General features: G+C 39.2%; 3 protein-coding genes across 5 annotated transcripts; all 3 read left to right on the plus strand.

Moving 5' to 3' along the window:
• The first annotated feature begins 174 nt into the window (after positions 1 to 174).
• plagx (pleiomorphic adenoma gene X) lies at positions 175 to 5,075 on the plus strand. Of its 2 annotated transcripts, none has more exons than XM_056240031.1 (3): positions 175 to 408; positions 2,665 to 2,722; positions 2,832 to 5,075. In XM_056240031.1, the coding sequence occupies exon 3, from the start codon at positions 2,872 to 2,874 to the stop codon at positions 4,009 to 4,011; it is 1,140 nt and encodes a 379-aa protein (XP_056096006.1). In that variant the 5' UTR covers positions 175 to 408; positions 2,665 to 2,722; positions 2,832 to 2,871; the 3' UTR covers positions 4,012 to 5,075. The 2 variants fall into 2 exon arrangements, with proteins under 2 accessions (XP_056096006.1, XP_056096014.1); XM_056240039.1 differs by lacking the exon at positions 175 to 408 and adding an exon at positions 2,481 to 2,499.
• Positions 5,076 to 6,605: 1,530 nt separating this feature from the next.
• Positions 6,606 to 10,690, plus strand: trappc6b (trafficking protein particle complex subunit 6B). The gene is made up of 6 exons (XM_056240053.1): positions 6,606 to 6,874; positions 7,012 to 7,079; positions 7,344 to 7,461; positions 7,583 to 7,666; positions 10,081 to 10,174; positions 10,379 to 10,690. The coding sequence occupies exons 1-6, from the start codon at positions 6,797 to 6,799 to the stop codon at positions 10,408 to 10,410; spliced, it is 474 nt and encodes a 157-aa protein (XP_056096028.1). The 5' UTR covers positions 6,606 to 6,796; the 3' UTR covers positions 10,411 to 10,690.
• Positions 10,691 to 11,979: 1,289 nt separating this feature from the next.
• Positions 11,980 to 21,843, plus strand: tpx2 (TPX2 microtubule nucleation factor). Of its 2 annotated transcripts, none has more exons than XM_056240075.1 (16): positions 11,980 to 12,116; positions 12,406 to 12,552; positions 13,088 to 13,205; positions 14,293 to 14,367; positions 14,605 to 14,730; positions 18,450 to 18,559; positions 18,668 to 18,831; positions 18,927 to 19,095; positions 19,229 to 19,367; positions 19,472 to 19,688; positions 19,771 to 19,866; positions 19,948 to 20,118; positions 20,211 to 20,357; positions 20,450 to 20,561; positions 20,816 to 20,982; positions 21,449 to 21,843. In XM_056240075.1, exons 1-16 carry the CDS (start codon positions 12,008 to 12,010, stop codon positions 21,557 to 21,559), a joined length of 2,178 nt encoding a protein of 725 aa, XP_056096050.1. In that variant the 5' UTR covers positions 11,980 to 12,007; the 3' UTR covers positions 21,560 to 21,843. The 2 variants fall into 2 exon arrangements, with proteins under 2 accessions (XP_056096050.1, XP_056096039.1); XM_056240064.1 differs by having other exon boundaries at positions 11,981 to 12,116; positions 20,795 to 20,982.
• Positions 21,844 to 22,272: the final 429 nt, after the last annotated feature.

A 22,272-nucleotide genomic window follows, 5' to 3' on the forward strand; every position in this document is an offset into this window, starting at 1 on the left:
GCTTTCTGTTTTTGAAAATTATTCTACGAAATCTAGATTTGTTTTTAAGTTTATTTATAGAACTCAAGGTAATGCCATGAGAGTGTTTGGGATATTTTAAATGGTGAAAAATAAGAGTGAAATCCAACCCTGAAAGTTGGCCAAAGTGGCTGACGTCACGTTCCCACAATGCACGCGCCCATCAACTCGAGCTCGAGCGCTCGCTGCTGCTGTGTGTTTAGAGGGAAAGAAACAGCAGGCCCGAAAAATACACACATTATTGAACAAAAAATAAAGTGTCCGGTGCGAACAGGTCTTGAGAATTCATCGAGATATGGCTGAGAAACTATTTTTTTATTTGCACCCATGTGAGGTGTAGAATGGAGAATGCATGTGAAATGCAACTTTTGCGGGGATCAAAAGTTTCTGGTGAGCACAATACTGTTTTTATGCAAATGTTATGTGTGAATTTAGGACCCCGTGGACTGTTTGCATTGATGTTCGAATGTTTGAAACCCTCAGAGAGTTTGGTTGCTAGTATTTTTAGACTTTTGAGAAGACAAATGTGTGTCATTTACCCATTTAAGTGGTTCAAATGTTGCGTGCACGAGCAAACAACATTAGCTACGCGACACTGTTAGTGTATTTAATGTATTTATTTTTTTAAACGTTTTAACATGAAGGAAACCGTGAATGGATAGTCTAATTTGTGTTGGTCTTTATTACGAATCCTTTTGATTTGACCATTTAATCACAATGTTCCGCGGTTCTTGAGAGAGTTTAGTGAGCGAAACGTGCCACGGGTTTCTGACCCCGAAACGTGCCAGGAGTAAGTTAAATATACAAAAAGATGCCAGTTAAATCAAAAGGGTTTTTTTAAGGCCAGGAAGTTATTATAAAACAAGACACAACTTTATATATGACTATAATACATTTAGTGTAATTTGTTTGATATTATTTAAAATTAATCCGATTTACCACAAACATGTCATTTGAAAATATGTCATAGGCCTATTTGCATGAAACTGTGAAATGAAATGGGGGAAAAAATGCTGCTACTATGTAATTAGCGTAGCTACTTGATTGTAAGCCTTTTGTGATTTTGGTAACATTACAATTAAGGTCTCATTTGTTAATACATTACCTAATATGAATTAACAATGAGCAATACATTTTTACATAATCTATTTACCTTTGTTAATGTTAGTTAATAAAATATGTCATGTTAGTCTACAGTACATTAACTAATGTTAACAGATACAACTTTTGATCTTAAAAATGTAATGGAAAATGTTGAGATTAATAAATGCTGTAGTATTCTTAGTTTAACTAATGTTGTTAACAAATGAAACCTTATTCCAAAGTGTTACTGTAATTTTAAATATTCAAATCTGATAATAAGCAAACATATTATTTTTTTATTATTAATTATTGTATTATGGTATATACTCTCTATCTACAACATGAACAGTCTTGTTTTAAAGTTAATACATAGAAGCACATTTTGTCCCAACTGAACTCTCAAGCACCTACATTTATAACATTAAAACTAAATCTGAATATTGAAATAAAATAGTGTGGATTTATGTGCACATTAAAAATACTTGAAATGATTGCTTGAATGATGTCCATCCATTCTCTAAAAGGGAGGGAGTATAGTGGACATGCATTTTCCGGAGGTCTGTCAAGATAATGAATGTGCTTTTGTGAGACTTGAAACAGGTAAACAAACCCTTTATAAATGTCACTAACCAATCATCATGACGTCCCTTCAGGGTGTTTTTAAGTTTCTTGTGTTGAAATCTGCTACCATTCAGAAGCAGTTTGGTTCAAAGTCTGCACTGCATTGCCATCAAGCACTTCAAGGTTTTGTTTAATTTGTATAAAAAATACAAAAGGTTTTATAAATAAATACAAAGTTCTTTTATTGGTCAAATACATCTCTAAAATGACACAAAAAGAGTAAATCAATTGCAAATCCTTTGTCTGTAAATAATATTTTTTATAGTGTTCTGTTATTAAACCAAACAAATTATCTTCATGATTTGAATAATTTTATATTTCTTTTTTACCAAATGAAAAAATTCCAAATCAGAAAAATGATGTGTTCTCTAAATAATATTTGTTGAAAGGAGACAATAGAAATTGATGCATACGTGCTTCAGGAATTTTAAAACAAATTGTGTATAGAAGCATATATATAAATGTTTTACAATTATATTGCATACATTTTATTTGGTTTTTAAAAATAGTTTTTGTTTGTATAATCTAACAACATTATGGCTGTACATTACATACATACATATTTTTAAATAATCGTTTTGTTTGTTAATTCACCCCAAATTTTTATAATTTACTCATCGTTCTTCTGTGGAACACAAAAGTTATTTTGAAGGATGTTGGTAATCAAACTTTTTTGGTTACCATTAACTTGCATTGTGTAGACAATTTTTTTTTCTTCAAAATGACTTATTTTATGTTCCACAGAAAAAATTCATACAGGTTTGGAACGACATAACGGTGAGTAAATTATGAATGAATTTTTTTTTTTTGACAAACTCCCTTTAATGAAGCACATAAATCCATTATGGCTTTATTTTTTTAGATGCACATATGCATTATAGAACCTTATGGTAAATTAAAAAAAAAAATCCTCAACAGCTGCATCTTTGTGTTTGTGTGCAGAATTTTGAACATGCAAAAAAACCACCAAGAAAAATCACCTGTTGGAGCTTCTTCTCAGGTATTTGTGAAATGCTATTGTCTTTAAATCAATGTATGATTGACTATGATTGTATTCTCTCTTAAACCTTCAATTATTGTGGTAACTGATCTTCTTTGGCTTTTTCCAGAGTGACATATGCCCTGAAAACTACACATATAAATGAGAAAATGTTCCATGGCAAAGACCAGCTGAACGGCCACCTGCAGAACCACGACCCCAACAAGCAGGAACTGCGGTGTGAGGAATGTGGGAAGTGTTACAACACTCGCCTGGGTCTAAGACGCCACGTGGCCACACATGCCACCTCTGCCGGCGGTGACCTCACCTGTAAGGTCTGTCGTCAGGTGTTCGAGAGCATGCCGGCGTTACTTGAGCACCTGAGTACACACACTGGCCGGCCGCCCCCGGGGACTGTGGTTCGGGAAAGGAAGCATCAATGCGAGCGGTGCGGCCGGCGCTTCTTCACTCGCAAAGATGTAAGGCGCCATGCAGTCGTGCACACCGGCCGGCGGGACTTCCTGTGCCCGCGTTGCGCCCAGCGATTCGGCCGTCGTGACCACCTCACCCGACACCTGAAGAAAAGCCACGCGCAAGAGTTGGAGACCCTGCCGCCGATGCCCATTAAGGAGGAGCCTAGTCCCACCATGTGCTCTGTCGGATCTCCGAAAGATGCCACAGAAGCGTTTTCCATGGCCATGTTCAACCCGCAAGGCTTTCCGAGCGCATCTACCTCAGGGGTCAATCATCATCATCATCACACGATGGTGTCTGGCCCCCTGTCCAGCCCCATGGGTGTGGGCTGCTACCTCGAGCCAAACAAGCCTCCGCCGCAGCAGTACCAGCAGGCTCCCAGATATCAGCCGAGCTGCACTACCTCGTATCTAAAAACAGAGATGGAGAACTTCTTGACCGAACTCCAGTGCGGGCCTATGCCGCCGCAGGCCGCCGTGGCGACTGCTGTTTCCCGGCCAGGCGACCTCCTTCCCGAGGGTCTGGGAGCTCAGAGTGCCCATTTCACCCTCAGAAACTCGGCGTTCACCTCCGCTGAGCCGCCTACCACCTCCGCCAACATGGACCTTTCGCACCTGCTGGGCTTCCTGCCGTTCGGCCTGCCTCCCTACAGCACTCCTTTGGGATACTCCACCACCACCAGTGCCGTGTCCCAAAGCCCTACCTCTCAGTTCTCTGGGCCACTTACCTCATTTCAGCCACAGTCACTGCATGAGCCTCAGGCTTCAGGGCACTTAAACCAGCTCTCTGGTTTCTCACCAACTCTACCTCGATTCCATCAGGCCTTCCAGCAATGATGTTGCCTGTGTCCACTATGTCAAATGCAACAAATCTGTTGCGTCATTGCCAAGTAGCTTAAAGGTAATGAACTGGATACACTGAGTGGGTGCAAGGTCTTCAAATGGATCCTGTAGAAATAGATGAGATGATCACTAGGTAGGATAGATGGAGTTTTGCTTTTAGAATAGTTTTAACTTTGTGGTTTTTCCTAGAGGGTCTTCTGAGTAACTGTTTTGTAGCGTTAAATGAACTCAAAAAAATTCATGAAACTGAAAAGTTAGCAAAAAAATACCTCAATATTTTTGTCACGAAAGGAAAATAATGCTATTACAGTGTTCTCCGTTGTAAAATGAAGCACTTTTTTTTATCAACGGCACTTCTGGCTAAAGGTGTGGTCACATTTTTCGTTGCTCTGTGAATTTTTACCAACAAAATGCTGTCATTTAAATAGAAATCCACGTGGGGATTTCGCATGAGGGCGAACGATTTTTCCATGCAAATTTCAGTTGGTCACGCAAATTTGCCGCATTGACCAACAGAAAGCTGCTTGGTGTGACACTGACTTCTGTGAAAGCGGTGCTTCATACATCTGCACTATTAACAAATAAAATTGTTTTGCCTGTGAAATTTCGCCTAAAATTTACTAATGTGATCGCACCATAAGAGTCAAGTTGAACTGTGGCCGTAGATGTACCTCTCAGCTCACGGTCACACAACACAAAAAAACCTACCTCTCTAAGCTGAACTCTTGTCATGAAAAGGATTCAACCATTTGACAAGAAATGAAGCAAATCCTCACGCCAATTGCGTGAAGAACATTATCTCGTTTGTTTTTTTTGTTTTTTAGAAAGCTCAATGATTTTAGTTATGAAAGCTTTAGAGTCAGGTGATTAATTAGCATTTAATTAATTAGCTTGTGTTGATTTTAGACTTTAGATAAAAGTTTTTAGGTGCTATTGTGTTCACATCCTTAATGCTTATGAAAGGAATCACACTTATGTGTGGAGACTCGTCTCCTGAAAATCCCCATCTCTCTCTGTTCATTCCAGAGTATTTTGTAAGTGAAATGCAAAAAAATAAAAAGTATTGTTTATTGGAATTGAAAAACATAAGTGAACATTTTGTTTAAAATTAGCCCATCCTGACAAATTCCCAATATGGGAACTAAGTATAATATAAACTTTTTTTTGTTGTTGTTTAGTAATAAACAAGAATTGATCACATATACGCCCTGCATATCCCTGTAAAAAGTATCTTGGGCAAATAATTGGTAATTACACAACTGATTTTCACACTACCAAGTTTCCCCAAATGTTTTGCCTGGATTCTGTATTTTCAGACAAACTAAGCTTAGCACAAACCCTGTTATTGCTGAAGCACTTCATGTATCTCCATACAAAACCAGGAGCACTGTCAGGAGAAAAAAGGTGTTTTTTTTTTTCCCATGTAAATTTGAATGGCGTTTTAGCACTGCTTCACTGTCTATTCTTCTGGCTCAGTGTTATATGCACCAGTGACCTATAAGGTAACTGTTGGTATATGTTGTTGTCAACTCCATTTTGTTTATGCCATCTGAAGGGGTGAATTCATTTCATGAGATCCTTCTGTTCCTCCCGTTTTGTTAGTAAATCATCATCACAATCGATACAAATCATGCCAATAGCATTTCTTTCTTTGGCTGAACTGAAATGGAATTGGCCTCTACTCAACTGTGATATTTAGACTCGGACTGATCTACCTCAGTGAGATGCACACTGTGCACAGCTGTACTGTACCTTTAGTGAGAAATGTAAAGTTTCCATGGCTGTTTAGCTGGAGTAAACAGGTGTTTTACATCTTTAAAATTTCAAACATTAGCATTTTTGTGTTTCTAGGACTGTTTGTTTTCATAAACATTCTGAAAGCAAAAGTGAATGAGTGAGAGATGAAGGTGCATGCAGAAACAATGTTAAGGATGAATTTAAAAAAAATAAAGCATCTTGTAGAACTTGAGTTTCTGGTGTGTTTAATTCATTATGTACTGTTGGTAACACATTTGTTTTAGGAAGCCCACTGAAATTTCAGTATTTATGACATTTATATTTAGGTGGCTTTTAAAAGAAATTTTAATTCGAAATGTAAACTACTATCATGATTGCATGCATTGCAACAGGCTACAGAAACATTTTAAAGGCTTAATGATATATAAGAGATAAATACATAAAATAGATGACAATGATTGTAAATTAATTAATTTACAGTTTTAATTATGTAGCGTGTCTATTTGTTATAACTGAACCACTGTTTTATAAAATACAATACAATCGTATAAACACTTAACGCTGTAATGTATACTATTAGAACTGCAAAAAAAGCCCGCTGGTACTACATTGTGTTCAATACTAATTGTGCAATAGTATTGATAGTTGTGAGTAAAAACAAGCAGGGTGTTGATTGTAAAACTCAATCGGTTGGTCGTGACTTCACTTTTCCATACTTAATTCCCGCTCTTATATGTAAATCGAGAGAGAAATCGGTTTCCAAATAAAACGAGAGAAAAGCATGTTCACATTCAGGCAAATACAAGGGCAGCTCATTCTCAGGCAAACAGGAAGTGGAACAGATGTGAAGAAGGACCCTATTATTAATAACAAGCAGTCGAATACACTGGCGAAATATTTGAATTTAATTGATATATTCGCACAATGAATGGCGCCTGTTTACTAAAGTAGCAGCTGATTTATACCTGTAGTCAGTTTGTGTCGTACGGCCGTTGTTTGTCGCCTGTCAGTTTCAGTCTGGCTTTGGCTAAACTGGCTTGAGATGGCAGACGAGGCTCTCTTTCAGTTCCTGCACAGTGAAATTATTCAGTATGTCAACAGTGCAGAAACTGGGGAATCGGTAAGAGCTGGAGATATACTGAAAACACTGTCACAGAAACGTAGAATAGCGTATTAGAACTGAGTAAGCCAAGCACAATAATAAAGCAGTTATTGTGGGAATGTTGCATGTTGAATGTAGTGTACTTCTGTGCACAGGAGAATGGACGATGTGTTTCTAAACTTGAGAACATGGGGTTTCGTGTGGGACAAGGACTTATTGAGAGGTATCATAACAGATATTTACATCCTATTCATAATTCAATCAGATCATCTGATGACATCCTATAATCAGATGTTATTGTGCAGTTAATTTGTTTTGTTTTGTACTAGATCAGATTGTCACTTGAATATCCAGACTTTAAATCTAAACCAAGTAAATGGGTTGTTTTAAATCAGTTTGCAGAAATGTAATAGACCGTTTAATTAGTAGTAGAAGAAAAAAAAATCTTGAAAAGATGTGTCTCAAGAGCCATCATTTCTGTTTGCAGGTTTACCAAAGACACGCCACGTTTCAAAGATGAGCTTGATGTCATGAAGTTCATCTGCAAAGATTTTTGGACCAGTGTTTTTAAGAAGCAGATTGACAACCTGAGAACAAACCACCAGGTGTGTACAATATCATGGAAGTCCAGCTGTTTTTTTTTTATAACAAAAACATCATTGTTATGTCAATTTTATATAGCTTAGTGAATGTCTTTATTGAATAACATGACAAAATTGTTTGTAGGGTATTTATGTGCTACAAGATAACAAGTTCCGTCTGCTGACCCAACTGTCTGCCGGCAAACAGTATCTGGAACATGCGCCGAAGGTATAAACATAAACAACATATTTTAAAGTGAAACTCCAGAATCAATATCTTTAACATTTCATATCATTATATATTATTTTTATATCTACAGTGAGGAAAATAAGTATTTGAACACCCTGCTATTTTGCAAGTTCTCCCACTTAGAAATCATGGAGGGGTCTGAAATTGTCATCGTAGGTGCATGTTCACTGTGAGAGACATAATCTAAAAAAAATATATCCAGAAATCACAATATATGAATTTTTTAACTATTTATTTGTATGATACAGCTGCAAATAAGTATTTGAACACCTGTCTATCAGCTAGAATTCTGACCCTCAAAGACCTGTTAGTCTGCCTTTAAGGGGGCTTTCACACTAGCACTTTTGGTGCGCACCCGGGTTCGAATGACGTCAGAGTTCGGTTCGTTTGGATGATGTGAACGCTGTCTTCCGAACTCGGGTGCGCACCCGCGAACCGTACTCGGGTCCGCTTAGGTGGTCTGGGGTACGGTTCATGTGAACTCCAGTACGGTTCGCTGCTGATATGAACGCAATCGAACCAAACCGCGGAAGTGAACCGCTAATGTGGTCAACAGGACAGTCGTCAGTGCATGTGTGTGTGTGTGTGTGTACACTTACCTTGACGAAAAGCGGGATTGACGCACTGCAAGCAGAGAGATGATTTATGCTTGCCTCTGCAAAAATTGTCTTCAGCTGACAGCCAGCTGTCTTTGGAACGATTTTAGTACTTTTGCGGCAGACACACCCAAGTGTGTTTCTGTATCTTTTCTTTGAAAACAAAACCAAAGGTTAAAAAAAAGAACAAATGTGAAGCGACCAATTCTATCCATTTTGACGCCTTTTCATTCATAGCGGCGCCGGTTACCAAGCAACATGATTACGCGCCAGCTGCAGCTTGATGACGCAAGCGTACCGCGGTTCGGATACAAATAATATTTGTGAATACAGTCCATCGAGGGCAGGGGGAGGGGGGAGCAATCGAATTCGGGTTCGGAACAGGCAATCGAACCAAGTGTGAAAGCGCCCTAAGCGGACCCGAGTACGGTTCGCGGGTGCGCACTCGAGTTCGGAAGACAGCATTCACATCATCCAAAAGAACCGAACTCTGACGTCATTCGAACCCGGGTGCGCACCAAAAGTGCCAGTGTGAAAGCCCCCTAAAATGTCCACCTCCACTCCATTTATTATCCTAAATTAGATGCACCTGTTTGAGGTCGTTAGCTGCATAAAGACACCTGTCCACCCCATACAATCAGTAAGAATCCAACTACTAACATGGCCAAGACCAAAGAGCTGTCCAAAGACACTAGAGACAAAATTGTACACCTCCACAAGGCTGGAAAGGGCTACGGGGAAATTGCCAAGCAGCTTGGTGAAAAAAGGTCCACTGTTGGAGCAATCATTAGAAAATGGAAGAAGCTAAACATGACTGTCAATCTCCCTCGGACTGGGGCTCCATGCAAGATCTCACCTCGTGGGGTCTCAATGATCCTAAGAAAGGTGAGAAATCAGCCCAGAACTACACGGGAGGAGCTGGTCAATGACCTGGGAGGAGCTGGGACCACCATTTCCAAGGTTACTGTTGGTAATACGTCATGGTTTGAAATCATGCATTGAACGGAAGGTTCCCCTGCTTAAACCAGCACATGTCAAGTCCCGTCTTAAGTTTGCCAATGACCATTTGGATGATCCAGAGGAGTCATGGGAGAAAGTCATGTGGTCAGATGAGACCAAAATAGAACTTTTTGGTCATAATTCCACTCGCTGTGTTTGGAGAAAGAAGAATGATGAGTACCATCCCAAGAACACCATCCCTACTGTGAAGCATGGGGGTGGTAGCATCATGCTTTGGGGGTGTTTTTCTGCACATGGGACAGGGCGACTGCACTGTATTAAGGAGAGGATGACCGGGGCCATATATCGCGAGATTTTGGGGAACAACCTCCTTCCCTCCGTTAGAGCATTGAAGATGGGTCGAGGCTGGGTCTTCCAACATGACAATGACCCGAAGCACACAGCCAGGATAACCAAGGAGTGGCTCTGTAAGAAGCATATCAAGGTTCTGGCGTGGCCTAGCCTAGCCAGGTGTTCAAATACTTATTTACAGCTGTATCATACAAATAAATAGTTAAAAAATCATACATTGTGATTTCTGGATTTTTTTTTTTTAGATTATGTCTCTCACAGTGGACATGCACCTACGATGACAATTTCAGACCCCTCCATGATTCCTAAGTGGGAGAACTTGCAAAATAGCAGGGTGTTCAAATACTTATTTTCCTCACTGTAAATGCAGGGTTGATGAGCATAAGAGTCTTTTCAAAAACATTAAAAATAGTAAATGTTTCCAAACTTTTGACCGGTACTGTATATATTCTGTGTTTGGTGATTCTCATTTATTTATGTCTACAGTTTTTAGCCTTCACCTGTGGACTGGTCCGAGGAGCACTTTCAAACCTTGGTGTGAAAAGTATAGTCACGGCAGAAGTGTCAGTCATGCCTGCCTGTAAGAAACAAATTATATGCAAACATAATAAATAACTACTAGATTTATTGTACTTTTTCTTTTATGATATTACTCAATCTGTAACTGATCAGCAATGAAGTTGAAGTTATTTTTTCAAGAGTTCCTGTTCTCATCAAGCTCTAATTAATTGTTTCTTACTTGTCTCCCTCCATCCCTCTTTCTCTGCACCTTGTTTGTTCTTAGGTAAATTCCAGGTGATGATCCAGAAGATTTGATTCACTACAAAGGAGTGTATTGCTCATAACATGTGCATCTGTTTTATTGCCTTGTCATTTTTTATTGCCTTGTCCATTTTATTGCTAATATCACTATGATTATTTTTTTTTTATTTGCAGTATCTTGACAACTACTGGCATTGAAAGTGTTTTGGCATGCATCGTCAAGCCTTATTGTACTGTATTTTGTTAGTGTTTTGATGTTCATTATTCTCTGCCCATATTCACGTTGTTTTGAAAATTAATTTGCACTGATAACATTAAAGCTGGAATCCTGGTATGAGTTTGTGATTAATTTTTGGAAATTAATTAATATTGGGAATTAAGATTAAAATGTTTGATGTTAACAATAAGGATTCATTTGGTAGCATTAGTTAACTATATTAGTTAATATGAACTAACAATGAACAATCCCAGCATTTGTTAATCTTAGTTCATGTTAATCTCAACATATACTAGAATATTTATGAGGTCAAATGTGTTTACATTAGTTAATGCACTGTGAACTGACATTAATAAAAGTTAATAAATTGTGTAAAAATGTTGTTAGTTCATGCTAGTTAATGCATTAGCTACTGTCAACAAATGATCCCTCATTGTAAAGTGTTACTAATGTTTTTTAATAGCAAGTCATCACAAAAAGATCACTTTGTAAAATAGTAGAAGACTATAATCCGTATTTAAAACAATGACTGATATATTTAAAAACATTAAAGGCAATTAAATGTCCTTCATTTATGCTTCTCAGCTAGTCACGTGGTATTGCGTTCTAAAACGTCACAAGCGCGGAGCTAATAGGAAATGAGACGCGCCGCATTAAGAACTCTGATTGGCTGGTTTGTAAACTCAGTTCTAACGGCACCAACATTCAAACGAAGCATTCACTTCGGGTTGTTTGTGACTGCAGGATACGAGCTGTCTGCTGTTAAAACATTGTACTATTTTTTTCAGCCTTTCAGGTTGCGATAGGAGACAGAGGCATTGTTTTGAACTGTAAGTGTTTATACATTTTGATGGATTGTGATATTTTATTTGACACGACTGCTGCGTTTAAGTAAAGATTAATGTTAAATTGGTGCGTTCGTTTTGGGCCGTAACGTTTGTAATCGTAGAAGGCCAAGCTTTTTATTGTTTGATGTAGCTAACGTTAATAGAACGACTGAGTTGAAAGTTTATCTCCTCGTTTTATTACTGCGATCTTAATCCATATGATTATATTATTTAGACTGCGTTTGTTTTAATTTGACCCTTTTTTTTCTTACGTGCTTATGAGTAATGCAAGACAGACTTATCTTTCATAAGAATTGATTTTCAAATGATAGTGTAAAATGCTACTCTGCCACTTTAATATTACTTATAATATTTATACACTATATAAATAAAAATGATATCCGTAACTGGTCGATTCTGCTGCTTTTACAGGCTAGGCCTTTAGTCAGAGATCAGCCATTAACTGCCATTTTGCGCCACTCTGTGCAGGAAATGCAGTTCCAGTGTTCTTCTTCACGTCCCTTTATGATGTATTTGATGTAAAATATTGTTATAGATGCAGTTTGACTGTAAATACGTAATTTTGCAGGAGATTCGCGGTGTGAATATGGAAGGGGGCTCTGCAGATGCATACACATGGGATGCCCCTTCTCATGTTATAGAGTCAATAGACGATTTTGTTCTGGACCCTCAGGATAATGCTGACCAGTGGTTTGGTAAGGCTTTTCATTCTTTTATGTATATAATATACATGTTTTTGTTCCCACCATGAATGGTGAAACAATATTATCCTGTAGTGTTAACGTTACTTGCTTAACACCTTCAGCATTATTTTTCACTGTATTGTTGTATATGCAGGCTTGGTATCTCAGCAATATTAGGACTGTTATACAAAATATTTGTACTTATCAGAATTTGTTACACAACAGGTCCACTGAAAGGACCTCATGAAATCAAAAAGTTGATTAAATTGGTCAAAATGTCTTTGTTCTGTTTTAATTTTAGAATTGAAGGCAGCTCCTAAAAGCGGTGTTGTGGATCAACTCACCACCCCTTTACGGACTTCAAATCCTTTTGATGAAAACCATGACGCTAACAGGCCCAAAGCTTTGGTATCTCCTATGGTCAAACAAGTTGAGATGACAAGCTCAGGTTGGAAAAAACTGCATTGTTCACTTAGAAATCTCTTATGAATGGAAGCTTTTTTCTTTTCTTTTTTTTTGGGAATAAAGATAATAGTGACTTTTTATCCCATAATTCTGAAATTGTGAGATGGTCGCACTGACTTCATTTTTTTATTCCATGGTGGAAACAAGCTTAGATACTTGAGGCCTGTTTACACTAATAATAACTAAAAATATGATTACAATTTTATACACATAAATGCATGATGGCGTTCTGTTTATTATAAGCGAGAACTTAAGTTTTTGTTGCCTGTCTTAAATGCTCAAGGTCTTTAAAATCAGGTTGATTCTGATTGGCTGTCCATGTTTTCATCAGCTGGAAAAAAAGTCTGAAAGTGATTTTAATCTCTTGTTATAGTAGTAAGTAGTTATGTACTTCCCTATTCTCAGAATTGGAATGATTATGAACTTTTTAGTTATTGTCCTTGGTGTGTACAGGCCTTTAGAAACCATTTGAAAAGGTGTTTTTTGCATGTCTATTCTTAACATCTGCTCTGCTTCAGATGTCACAGAAAGTTCCTCTACAGAGGTCCCATCTAACATAGTCACATCATGGGGGAACAGCAGACCTACTACAGCTCCTGGCCAGGGCCAGAAATCTGTTCCTGCTCAACCACGCAGGTAAAGAGATTTCTGCTTATTAGAGATGCACCAGTCGACCGGCCAGAAATCCGAACTGGCTGGTTTTTGCTCCAATCACATGATTTGCTTTTCTTTTGGTCGATCTCTATTCCGGACTTGTGCACAAACTGCATTGCGATCATTTACCTAAATGTAATTTGTGTAAATTTTATGAAGTCTTTAAACGGGACGTTAACACAGGCCAGTGACAGAATCTGCTGTAGACAGGTGCAAAGAGAAGAACAGTGATGTGCCAGCAGAGAAAATACTGTACCAGGCACAGCAAGCTCGCGGTTTGCGATGTCTGAAATATTGAATTGGGTTTTTTATATATGTGTAAATGTAGCTCTAAAAGCAACTGTCTATCTTCAGAAAACTTTTTAATGCCATTTTCTTACCTCTGTATAATGCCTGTTTATAAGTGCCTATACAACTAGTCAATTTTTGTTCTCACTCTCTTCTAACACTAGCTATGTTTCCATCTATTTTTATGCTCATAAATTAAAAAAATGCGCATTAAAAACGTATGCGTTTGTTTGAGTCGGATACATTTATCCGATTAGTAATAAACTACGATGGAAACACATTTACTGAGTAAATTCCTTATTGCGCATTAAAAAAAATCATGTGACTGCTGTGGGATGACATGACCAGTGTACTGATCTCGTTTCACCGTATCTGAAAACCTGTTTGGGTTGTTCTCAAATGCCTGAGCAAAAGTGTTGTCAAAATGGTTCAGTATAATTCCCTCCCAGAACTCTTACATGACTGCATTCCCAAACAGCAGCAGCTGCCTCTGAAAGCGAGATAACGTGTTTATTGTGTTACGCTCTACTTGCTAGACGCAAGTAATTTATCACAGGCCTATAAGAAAAGTAGGAGAATCCACTGTAAATAATCATTTTTATAGTGCTATTCAGTGCCGGTTTATCAGTAAGTGAAGTTTGTTTTCTTCGACTCACTGGATTGAAACTGTGCATTATTAGCAAATGTTTTATGCGATATTACAAATTTGCACAAGTTAAATTTGCAACTGTGAATGGAAACATGGCTACTATCAGTTTATTTTTCTTCCTCCTTCCTGCAGAGTGTCTAAACGGCCTGTGCAAAGAAATGAAAATCCTACAGCCATTTCAACACCCCCTGTTGTTAAGAAAAGAAGGTATGTGTTCCTGATATTTGGATCCATTGTAGTATATTACAGAGTGCTCAATTAGCCGCTTTGTCTTACTGCATAGAGTTGTACCAACTGCCACTGTGAGGAGAGTTTTTGATCAGCGGCGAAGGTAAAACTAGAGGGCACCTAGTGGGGATTTAGTAGACTTCACTGGTGAACTGGCTAGTAATGTGAGGTGTTACTTGAAAGTAACAATATTTTGTTGTTTTTATCTCCTCATAGAAGCTCAACATCCAGAACTGTGCGACGCAGTGGTGCTGGTGCAAGGAGCAGTGTCCGGCTGAGGAGCAAACCAGCCATTGCCACAGCCAAGGCTTCAGATACTGCTTCTGCCCCCAACACTAAACAGTGAGTGAGAATCTTATTAGACTGCATACAGTTAGCAGAGTCAAACTAGGCTACAGTTCAAATGTTTTTATTTTATTTAGCAAGGATGCATTCATTTTTCCCCCTTTTTTTTAACCAATTAAAGCTGCAGTCTGTAGCTTTTTTTGGGTTAAAAATTATCCAAAATACATATTTGAGAAAATACATAACCAGCCAGTGTTCAAAACTCTCTGCTTGCCTTAGCTCGATTCAAAGTGGTAGGCTTGTAGTAATGTTTTTAATTCCAGTGGTACTGGTGGATTTCCGCGGGAGATTCGAGCATGTCTTTGCGTCATTACGTCACATCTGTACACATAAAGGAGTCTCGGCTAGTAGGCTGTTGCGTGTGAGGATGTTGGAGGTGGAGATTTATAGCCTTTTCTCACAGCACTTGATATAATTAAACTTATCAATTTGATGGTGGATCCAGAAAGGTTCAAACGACGATCACCAGTGACAACTGGACATTCACCCGCTGTAAAATGCAAAAGACTTTGTTCGGATTTCGGAGTGAAAAAAAGAGACTGCAACCGGACCCATGCGAAAACAAGGATAAATATCGGAAGGACATTACATGTAGTCACGCAATGCTGACGTTGTTAACATTAACAATTTGAGGACAAAGTATAACTTGCACGGTTTTGCGTGATATGGTAACTTATAAGCGATTCATGTCAGAACCAGAACAAAAGTGGATGTTTCTTACTTGTTCAGATGACATTTTCCGGTGAAAATTCTCATGTTGGTCATACTTCCAAAAAGAATAATCTGAGTCTGAGTGACAGTCTCCACACCGGCGCGGTGACTGACAGCTGCACACTCTCCTCAAACATTATGTTCATCCGCGCTGTGCCGTGTTGAAGTACAACTCGCGTAAAGTTGATAATTCCGCTAATGACTGCAATTGCAGATTTCGAACAGAGATGGCGACAAAGAGGAAAACCGCCGGACTGCTGCTTTAAAGGGATACTCCACCAGTTTTTCTTATTAAACTATGTTATTCCCTTAACTAAGACGAGTTGATACATACCTCTCTCGTCTCAGTGCGTGCACTATATCGCTCTGTATTGCCGCAAAACTATGTTAGCACTTAGCTTAGCCCATGCATTAAATATGGGCCAAGCAGAGAAGCGACCAAACACTTCCACGTTTTCCCTATGTAAACACAGTTACTCGAGTAGTGTAACTTGACCTGGGCTGGTGACACAAAATAAACCGTTGCGCTTTTCTAAGCGTTTAAAATTGATGACTATATTGTATGGCGGAATACCATAACAAGTGCTTTTGAGCACTTCGACTTGGCGCAATAATATCTTCACTCGTGAAAAGTCCCGGCTCCCGCTTCCTCTCCCCCTCCCTCTGACATTTCCGTCAATACAACCAACGTGACTTTTACTACCTGTGCTGTGCTATTAGCAAACTGCAGATCATTTGCAATGGCGGACTTTGTAGATGATTATGACTTCTTTGTAGAAGACCCAGAGCCATATCTGTTTGAACCCGAGTACACAGAGGAGGAATTAGCTCTTATGGACCGTGAGAGGGAAAGATATGATCCAGAACAGACCGGAGCTTTCCCGAAAGCAGCTAACCAAGCTCTCCGCTGTATGTGGTGTGTTGGAATTCGGTGAAAAATGACAGCACTATGTACATTCTCCTTATTTTCACAACCCTTTACGATGCACGTTTTAACCATGATTGTATACAAACTAGCTTCCAACAACCTGTTACTTCGTCAACTCCGCTCAAACTACTACTACCGGCGCATGTCACGTTGGTTGTATTGACGGAAATGAGAGGGAGGGGGAGAGGAAGCGGGAGCCGGGACTTTTCACGAGTGAAGATATTATTGCGCCAAGTCGAAGTGCTCAAAAGCACTTGTTATGGTATTCCGCCATACAATATAGTCATCAATTTTAAACGCTTAGAAAAGCGCAACGGTTTATTTTGTGTCACCAGCCCAGGTCAAGTTACACTACTCGAGTAACTGTGTTTACATAGGGAAAACGTGGAAGTGTTTGGTCGCTTCTCTGCTTGGCCCATATTTAATGCATGGGCTAAGCTAAGTGCTAACATAGTTTTGCGGCAATACAGAGCGATATAGTGCACGCACTGAGACGAGAGAGGTATGTATCAACTCGTCTTAGTTAAGGGAATAACATAGTTTAATAAGAAAAACTGGTGGAGTATCCCTTTAAGTTAAAGGGCACCCATTATTCCCCTTTTCTCAAGATGTAAAATAAGTCTCTGATGACCCCAGAGTGTGTATGTGAAGTTTTAGCACAAAATACCCAACAGATAATTGTTTACAGCATGTTTAAATTGTCACTTTTTGGGGCTCAGTTTTAGTGTGTATCCTTTTAAATGCAAATGAGCTGTTGCTGCTGACAAAGAGGCCAGAGCCTCACGAGCTTGCGCTCTGTCAGGACAATCTCATCTCACAGAATGATATCAAAACAGAAACTCTTAGTAGCAGTGTTTATTTCAACCCGGAGTCAGACAATAATGCATACAGAGCCAGAGAATATATGCTGTATGGAAATAGTCTAGTTTAATAGTCTATTTTAATTACGGTTAACTTATTTTTCATCTTGCTTTTATCCACTATTAGTACAAGCCTGTTGTAGTGGACTGTGTCTGAGTGATGGCCAAAAATATACTGATGAGTTCAATTAAGTTTAATGTACATCACACAAAAGATGAAGCGTTAGTTTTACTCCAGAGAATCACTGTAAGAGCTGAATAAACACAGTATAAGAAGTGCGCATTAAAGTCTTATCCATAAACTCTCTCTCCCTTTCATTATCATCAACATACACAGCGAAGTGCACAAAACACTTGTTACAACTAACAGTAAACAAATATATACACACCTTTTCAGTGGGTGCTTAATAAACTGGTAAACTTTTATATCCATAAAACTACTCGAGCTATCATAAAGTGCACACTCTCACTTTCATCACTGCCGTGACCAGTAACGTTAGGCCTATCGCTCCGGAGACCGTAAGCTGGATCACGAACAGTACAGATCCATCCTCGAGTAACAACGGGGGTAAATGAAGACTGCTATGTTCATTTTCACATCCAACAACAAAACACCTCAATCGCTTAGAAGACATTCTTTTCTACACTTGCTCTGACATCGAAACAATGGCGGACTGTACAGCTCCCTCGGGGATGGTCTACGCTAAAACTGTAGTGTCAGTCAAAAGTTTCGGGCGGGGCTTGTGCAAAAGTAACGTCACATTGCCCTGAATCTGAGAACAGCTTGTTCTGAGACAGTGCTTGTGATTTATATATATATTTTTTTTAAAGCACTGGGTGGATTTTTAGCACTATAGGGTGGTTGTGTACACACACTGCCAACACACATTTGTTCAAACGCCATGTAAAAGTGAATTTTCCATAATAGGTGCCCTTTAAGCAGCACAACAGTTTTCAACATTTACAATAAGATGTTTCTTGAGGATTTCTGAAGGATCATTTGACACTGGATTAATGGCTGCTGAATATTCAGCTTTGCCATCACAGGAATAAATCGGTTATACAGTTTTGTACATTGAGTTATTTTATTGGTAAGGAACTGGAACTCACTTTAATGTCTTGTCAAATTGATGTATAAAATCTAAAAGTTTAATATTTTCTGATGTTTTTTTTTAAAGTAAATAGTTAAAACTATATACATTGTCTTTGAACTTCAGACAGAAAAGCACAGAGCAGCAGGAGCTGGAGCGCATCGAGGCTCTGCAGAAAGAGGTGGCAGAACACCGTCGTAAGAACGAGGCCAGCTACAGGGCTGCACTGGCAGGAAGTGAGTAACTTGCTGAACTTAAAACATCTGCTATTTGTAGTGAAATACTGCCTTTTTCATTTTGCATGTTTTTTTTTTTTAATTTGTTGTTCTGGTATCTTCTTAAAGGTCAGCCTCTTAAGAAGCAAGTGCTGTCCACCACTATTCCCAAAGAGTTCAACTTCCGCTCTGATAGCAGGCTGAAGAACCACACGGATGGAGGCGCTGCAGATGACAACTCGTACAGGGAGATAAACTTCACCTCTCAACTCCGCAAGCACCCATCTTCCCCTGTGAGTGCCATCACTAGGATGGGTCTGGATGATATGTTGGATTTTTAAGTTGCTTGATGATTTCAAGAGATTTGAATGCTTTCGTCAATCTGTAGTTGAAGGCTCCAAAAGGAACAACCATTCCCAAACCCTTCAACCTCTCCAGAGGCAAGCGGAAGCATGATGAGGCAGGAGCCTACGTGCCAATGGCCCAGCAGATTGAGCAGTTCCAGAAACGCACACCCACCCGCTATCACCTGCGCAGTCGCCAGAGCCAGGAGAGAGGTGAGACCCTGTTTCTGGTGGCTTTGAATTTGTTAGCATTGCATTCTCAGTCTTAAATAATTTGATTTATTTCCTCTAAAATATGATCCTTAATTTCCCCTTTTGACTAATTTTGCCTGTATTTATTTTGCAGGACCATCACCAGTGAAGACCGAGAAGCCAAAAATCACACACCCCAAAACGCCACAGCTAATGACTCGCCAGCGACATCGTCCCACTATGGTGAAAAGCTCTGCGGAGATTGAGGCTGAGGAAACAGAAAAACTGCAGCAGTAAGCTTTGCTCAGATGTTTAGCACATACTTTTGTGTTTCAATAATGCTTCATTTTAATGTGGCATAAGTAAACCTGTCCAAATTTTCCTTCTGTCCCCTCAGGTTTAAGTTCAAAGCTCTAGAACTCAACAGAAAGATTCTGGAAGGAGCTCTGGTTCCCAAAAAGCCTGCTAATAAAGGAGTCACCAAGCCTGAAGGCTTCCAGCTGGAGATTGAGAAGCGCCTTCAGGAGAGGCAGGCCAGTAGGAAGCCTGAGGAAAAAGAGGACCACACATTCCATCCCAGACCGCTACCAACACGAATTCTGGAGGAAGTTGTGGTTGGTAACAGTTCCTTCAACCCTCTTGAGCATGATTTGCTAAATGTCATTTTTATAATTCTGTTTGTTTTAATTCTTAAAGGGTGTCCCAGAGAAGAAAGTTCTAAATCCAACCGTTCCAGAATCACCTGCGTTTGCTCTTAAAAACCGTGTGCGAATTGAAAAGAAAAAAGAAGAGGTACATTTTAGTCATGTATGCTTTATTTATAATATAATGAAACTGATATTTGAGTCTCAACACATTTCTTTGCACCTCCAGGAAAAGCCTCCTGCTCCTATTAAGGCACTTGCTGTGCCCCACTTCCTGCCCTTCCAGCCCAAACCGCCAGTCAAGAGCCAGGTAGAAATGTGTCCTTTCTCATTTGAGGAACGTGAGCGTGAACGAAGGGTCATGAAGGAGAAGAAACTGGAGGAACTGAGACATGAAGAGGTATTTTATATCTGGACCTGAAAGTGTCTTGACACCAAAGACCTTCATAATTTGTACTGTGCCTAAATGCACTGCCTCGCCAAATCTTACAGGTGCCAAAGTTCAAGGCCCAACCCCTTCCTGACTTCCATGAAGTGCACCTCCCTGAGAAAAAGGTAGCAGAGCCCACCAAACCTGCTCCTTTCAAGCTGATGGTTGACGAACGAGGAACTGCAAAGGGAGAACGCTGGGAACAGATGGTAAGATCTTCTTTTGGCATTTCTCATCTTCCATTGCTGAATGTTATGTTCTACCAGTGGAAAATCACTTTGAATTTAAAATATTTCCCCAGATGAAAGAGGAGTTGAAACGTCAGGCTGAATCAGCATGTTTTAAAGCACGGCCAAACAGTGTAACGCACAAAGAGCCATTTGTTCCGAGGAAGGAGATTCGTTCAATCCTAGGTATGCTGTGTTCGTGGTGGATGTTTTTTGTGTTCTTACCACTTAGTGTTGTACTGTCTCCAGTCTGAACTTCCCTTGGGCTTGTTGGCTCTGTGTGATTTGATATTGAAGTGCACAGTTAACTCCAAAAACAACTCTTGCTTCCTTCCAACTTTCACTGCTGCATCACTGCTCTCACCTCTACCTGACCGCTTCACCTGGTCCTCTTTGTTCACATTTGGCACGTTCTTAAGCCAATACTACTAATTCTACAGTTCCGGAGGGCTTCCATTTGGCGACGGAGCGGAGAGCCATGGAACGCCTAGAGTACGAAAAGGAGATGAGCGAGAAGGAGTCCCTGAAGGCTCGCATGGAAGAGGAGAGGTCTAGAGAACGAGAGGAGCAGGAAAAGGAGGAGATTGCAAGGCTACGTCAGGAGCAGGTAAGAGATTCGAGAATGAATTGTGCTAAATCAGAAGCACAGGTGAATTATTATTTTTCCTGTAGGACTGGAAATTCAAATCTTAAAGGGAGAGTTCACCCAAAAATGAAAATTGTCACCACTTACTCGCCCTCAGATTTGTTCCAAACCTGAATTAGTTGCTTTCTTCTGTTGAACACAAAAGATATTGTAATCAAACAGTTGACGGTAGACATTGACTTCCATAGTAGGAAAACAAAATACTATGGAAGTCAATGGCTACCGTCAACCGTCTGGTTACAAATAATCCTTAAAATATCATGTGTTCAACTCTTACAGGGTTGGGACAACTTGAGGGTGCGTAAATGATGACTACTTTTATTTTTGGGTGAACTATCCGTTTAAGTCATCTTAGTGTTTTGATGTAAAATAGTTTGACATTGAAAGTTACTTTATTTTTAATTGAATTCAAATTTTTTTTTTTAAGGTGCGAAAGGCCCAGCCAATAAGACGCTACAAGCCGATAGAGCTGAAAAAGAGTGACGTGTCCCTCACAGTGCCACAATCTCCAAACTTTTCTGATCGTTTCCGGATGTAAATGCAGAACACAGTTACATTGACCTAATTGTACATAGTTCTCTTATGTTTTGATATTTCTTGTTTTATATCACTCTTTGATGTCTTTATTAATATTTAGAGTAGTTTTTATCTCTGTGGCTGATGCATTAATCCTTTGTTGTCAAGTAAAACGATTTTACAGTTGGGTGTGATGCCTGCCCCAGCTAAATTTCTTAACTTTTCCTGTATATGCGGATTAATTTTTATCTGTCCTTTTTTAGCTTTTCTTCTGTATCTCACAATAAAGAGACTTTAGTATATAAATGCTGTGTATGTGGTTAATGATTAGTGGCTCAACTCAAATAAAATTGTTGATATTTGGCCCTAAAAACGACCATAGATGGGACAATTCTATAGAAGCAGTTTTTGCTTAAAGGGATAGTTATGTTTGTTAAATAAATTTTTGCTATGTTTTAGCTTACCTCAAGGGCATCCTAGATGTAGGTGTCTTTTTTCTGCAGTAGTTTCAATTTTGATCTTTTTAGGTCGAACCGTTCTTGTCTGTCAGTCATATAATGCAGGTCTATGGTCACCACCTCAAAGAGCATACACAGAGGAGTCCAAATTAAACATGGTTTAATGACTCGTAAATGTAAGTATACATTGATGGCCTAAGACACAAAACGAGCGGTTTGTGTGAGAAAACGAACAGTATTTATATCGTTTTTACCTCTTGTAACGCACAGACTGAAG

This window comes from Rhinichthys klamathensis, unplaced genomic scaffold, assembly GCF_029890125.1.
Source record: "Rhinichthys klamathensis goyatoka isolate OS25496 unplaced genomic scaffold, OSU_Roscu_1.1 h1tg000020l_1, whole genome shotgun sequence".
Lineage (NCBI taxonomy): Eukaryota > Metazoa > Chordata > Actinopteri > Cypriniformes > Leuciscidae > Rhinichthys > Rhinichthys klamathensis.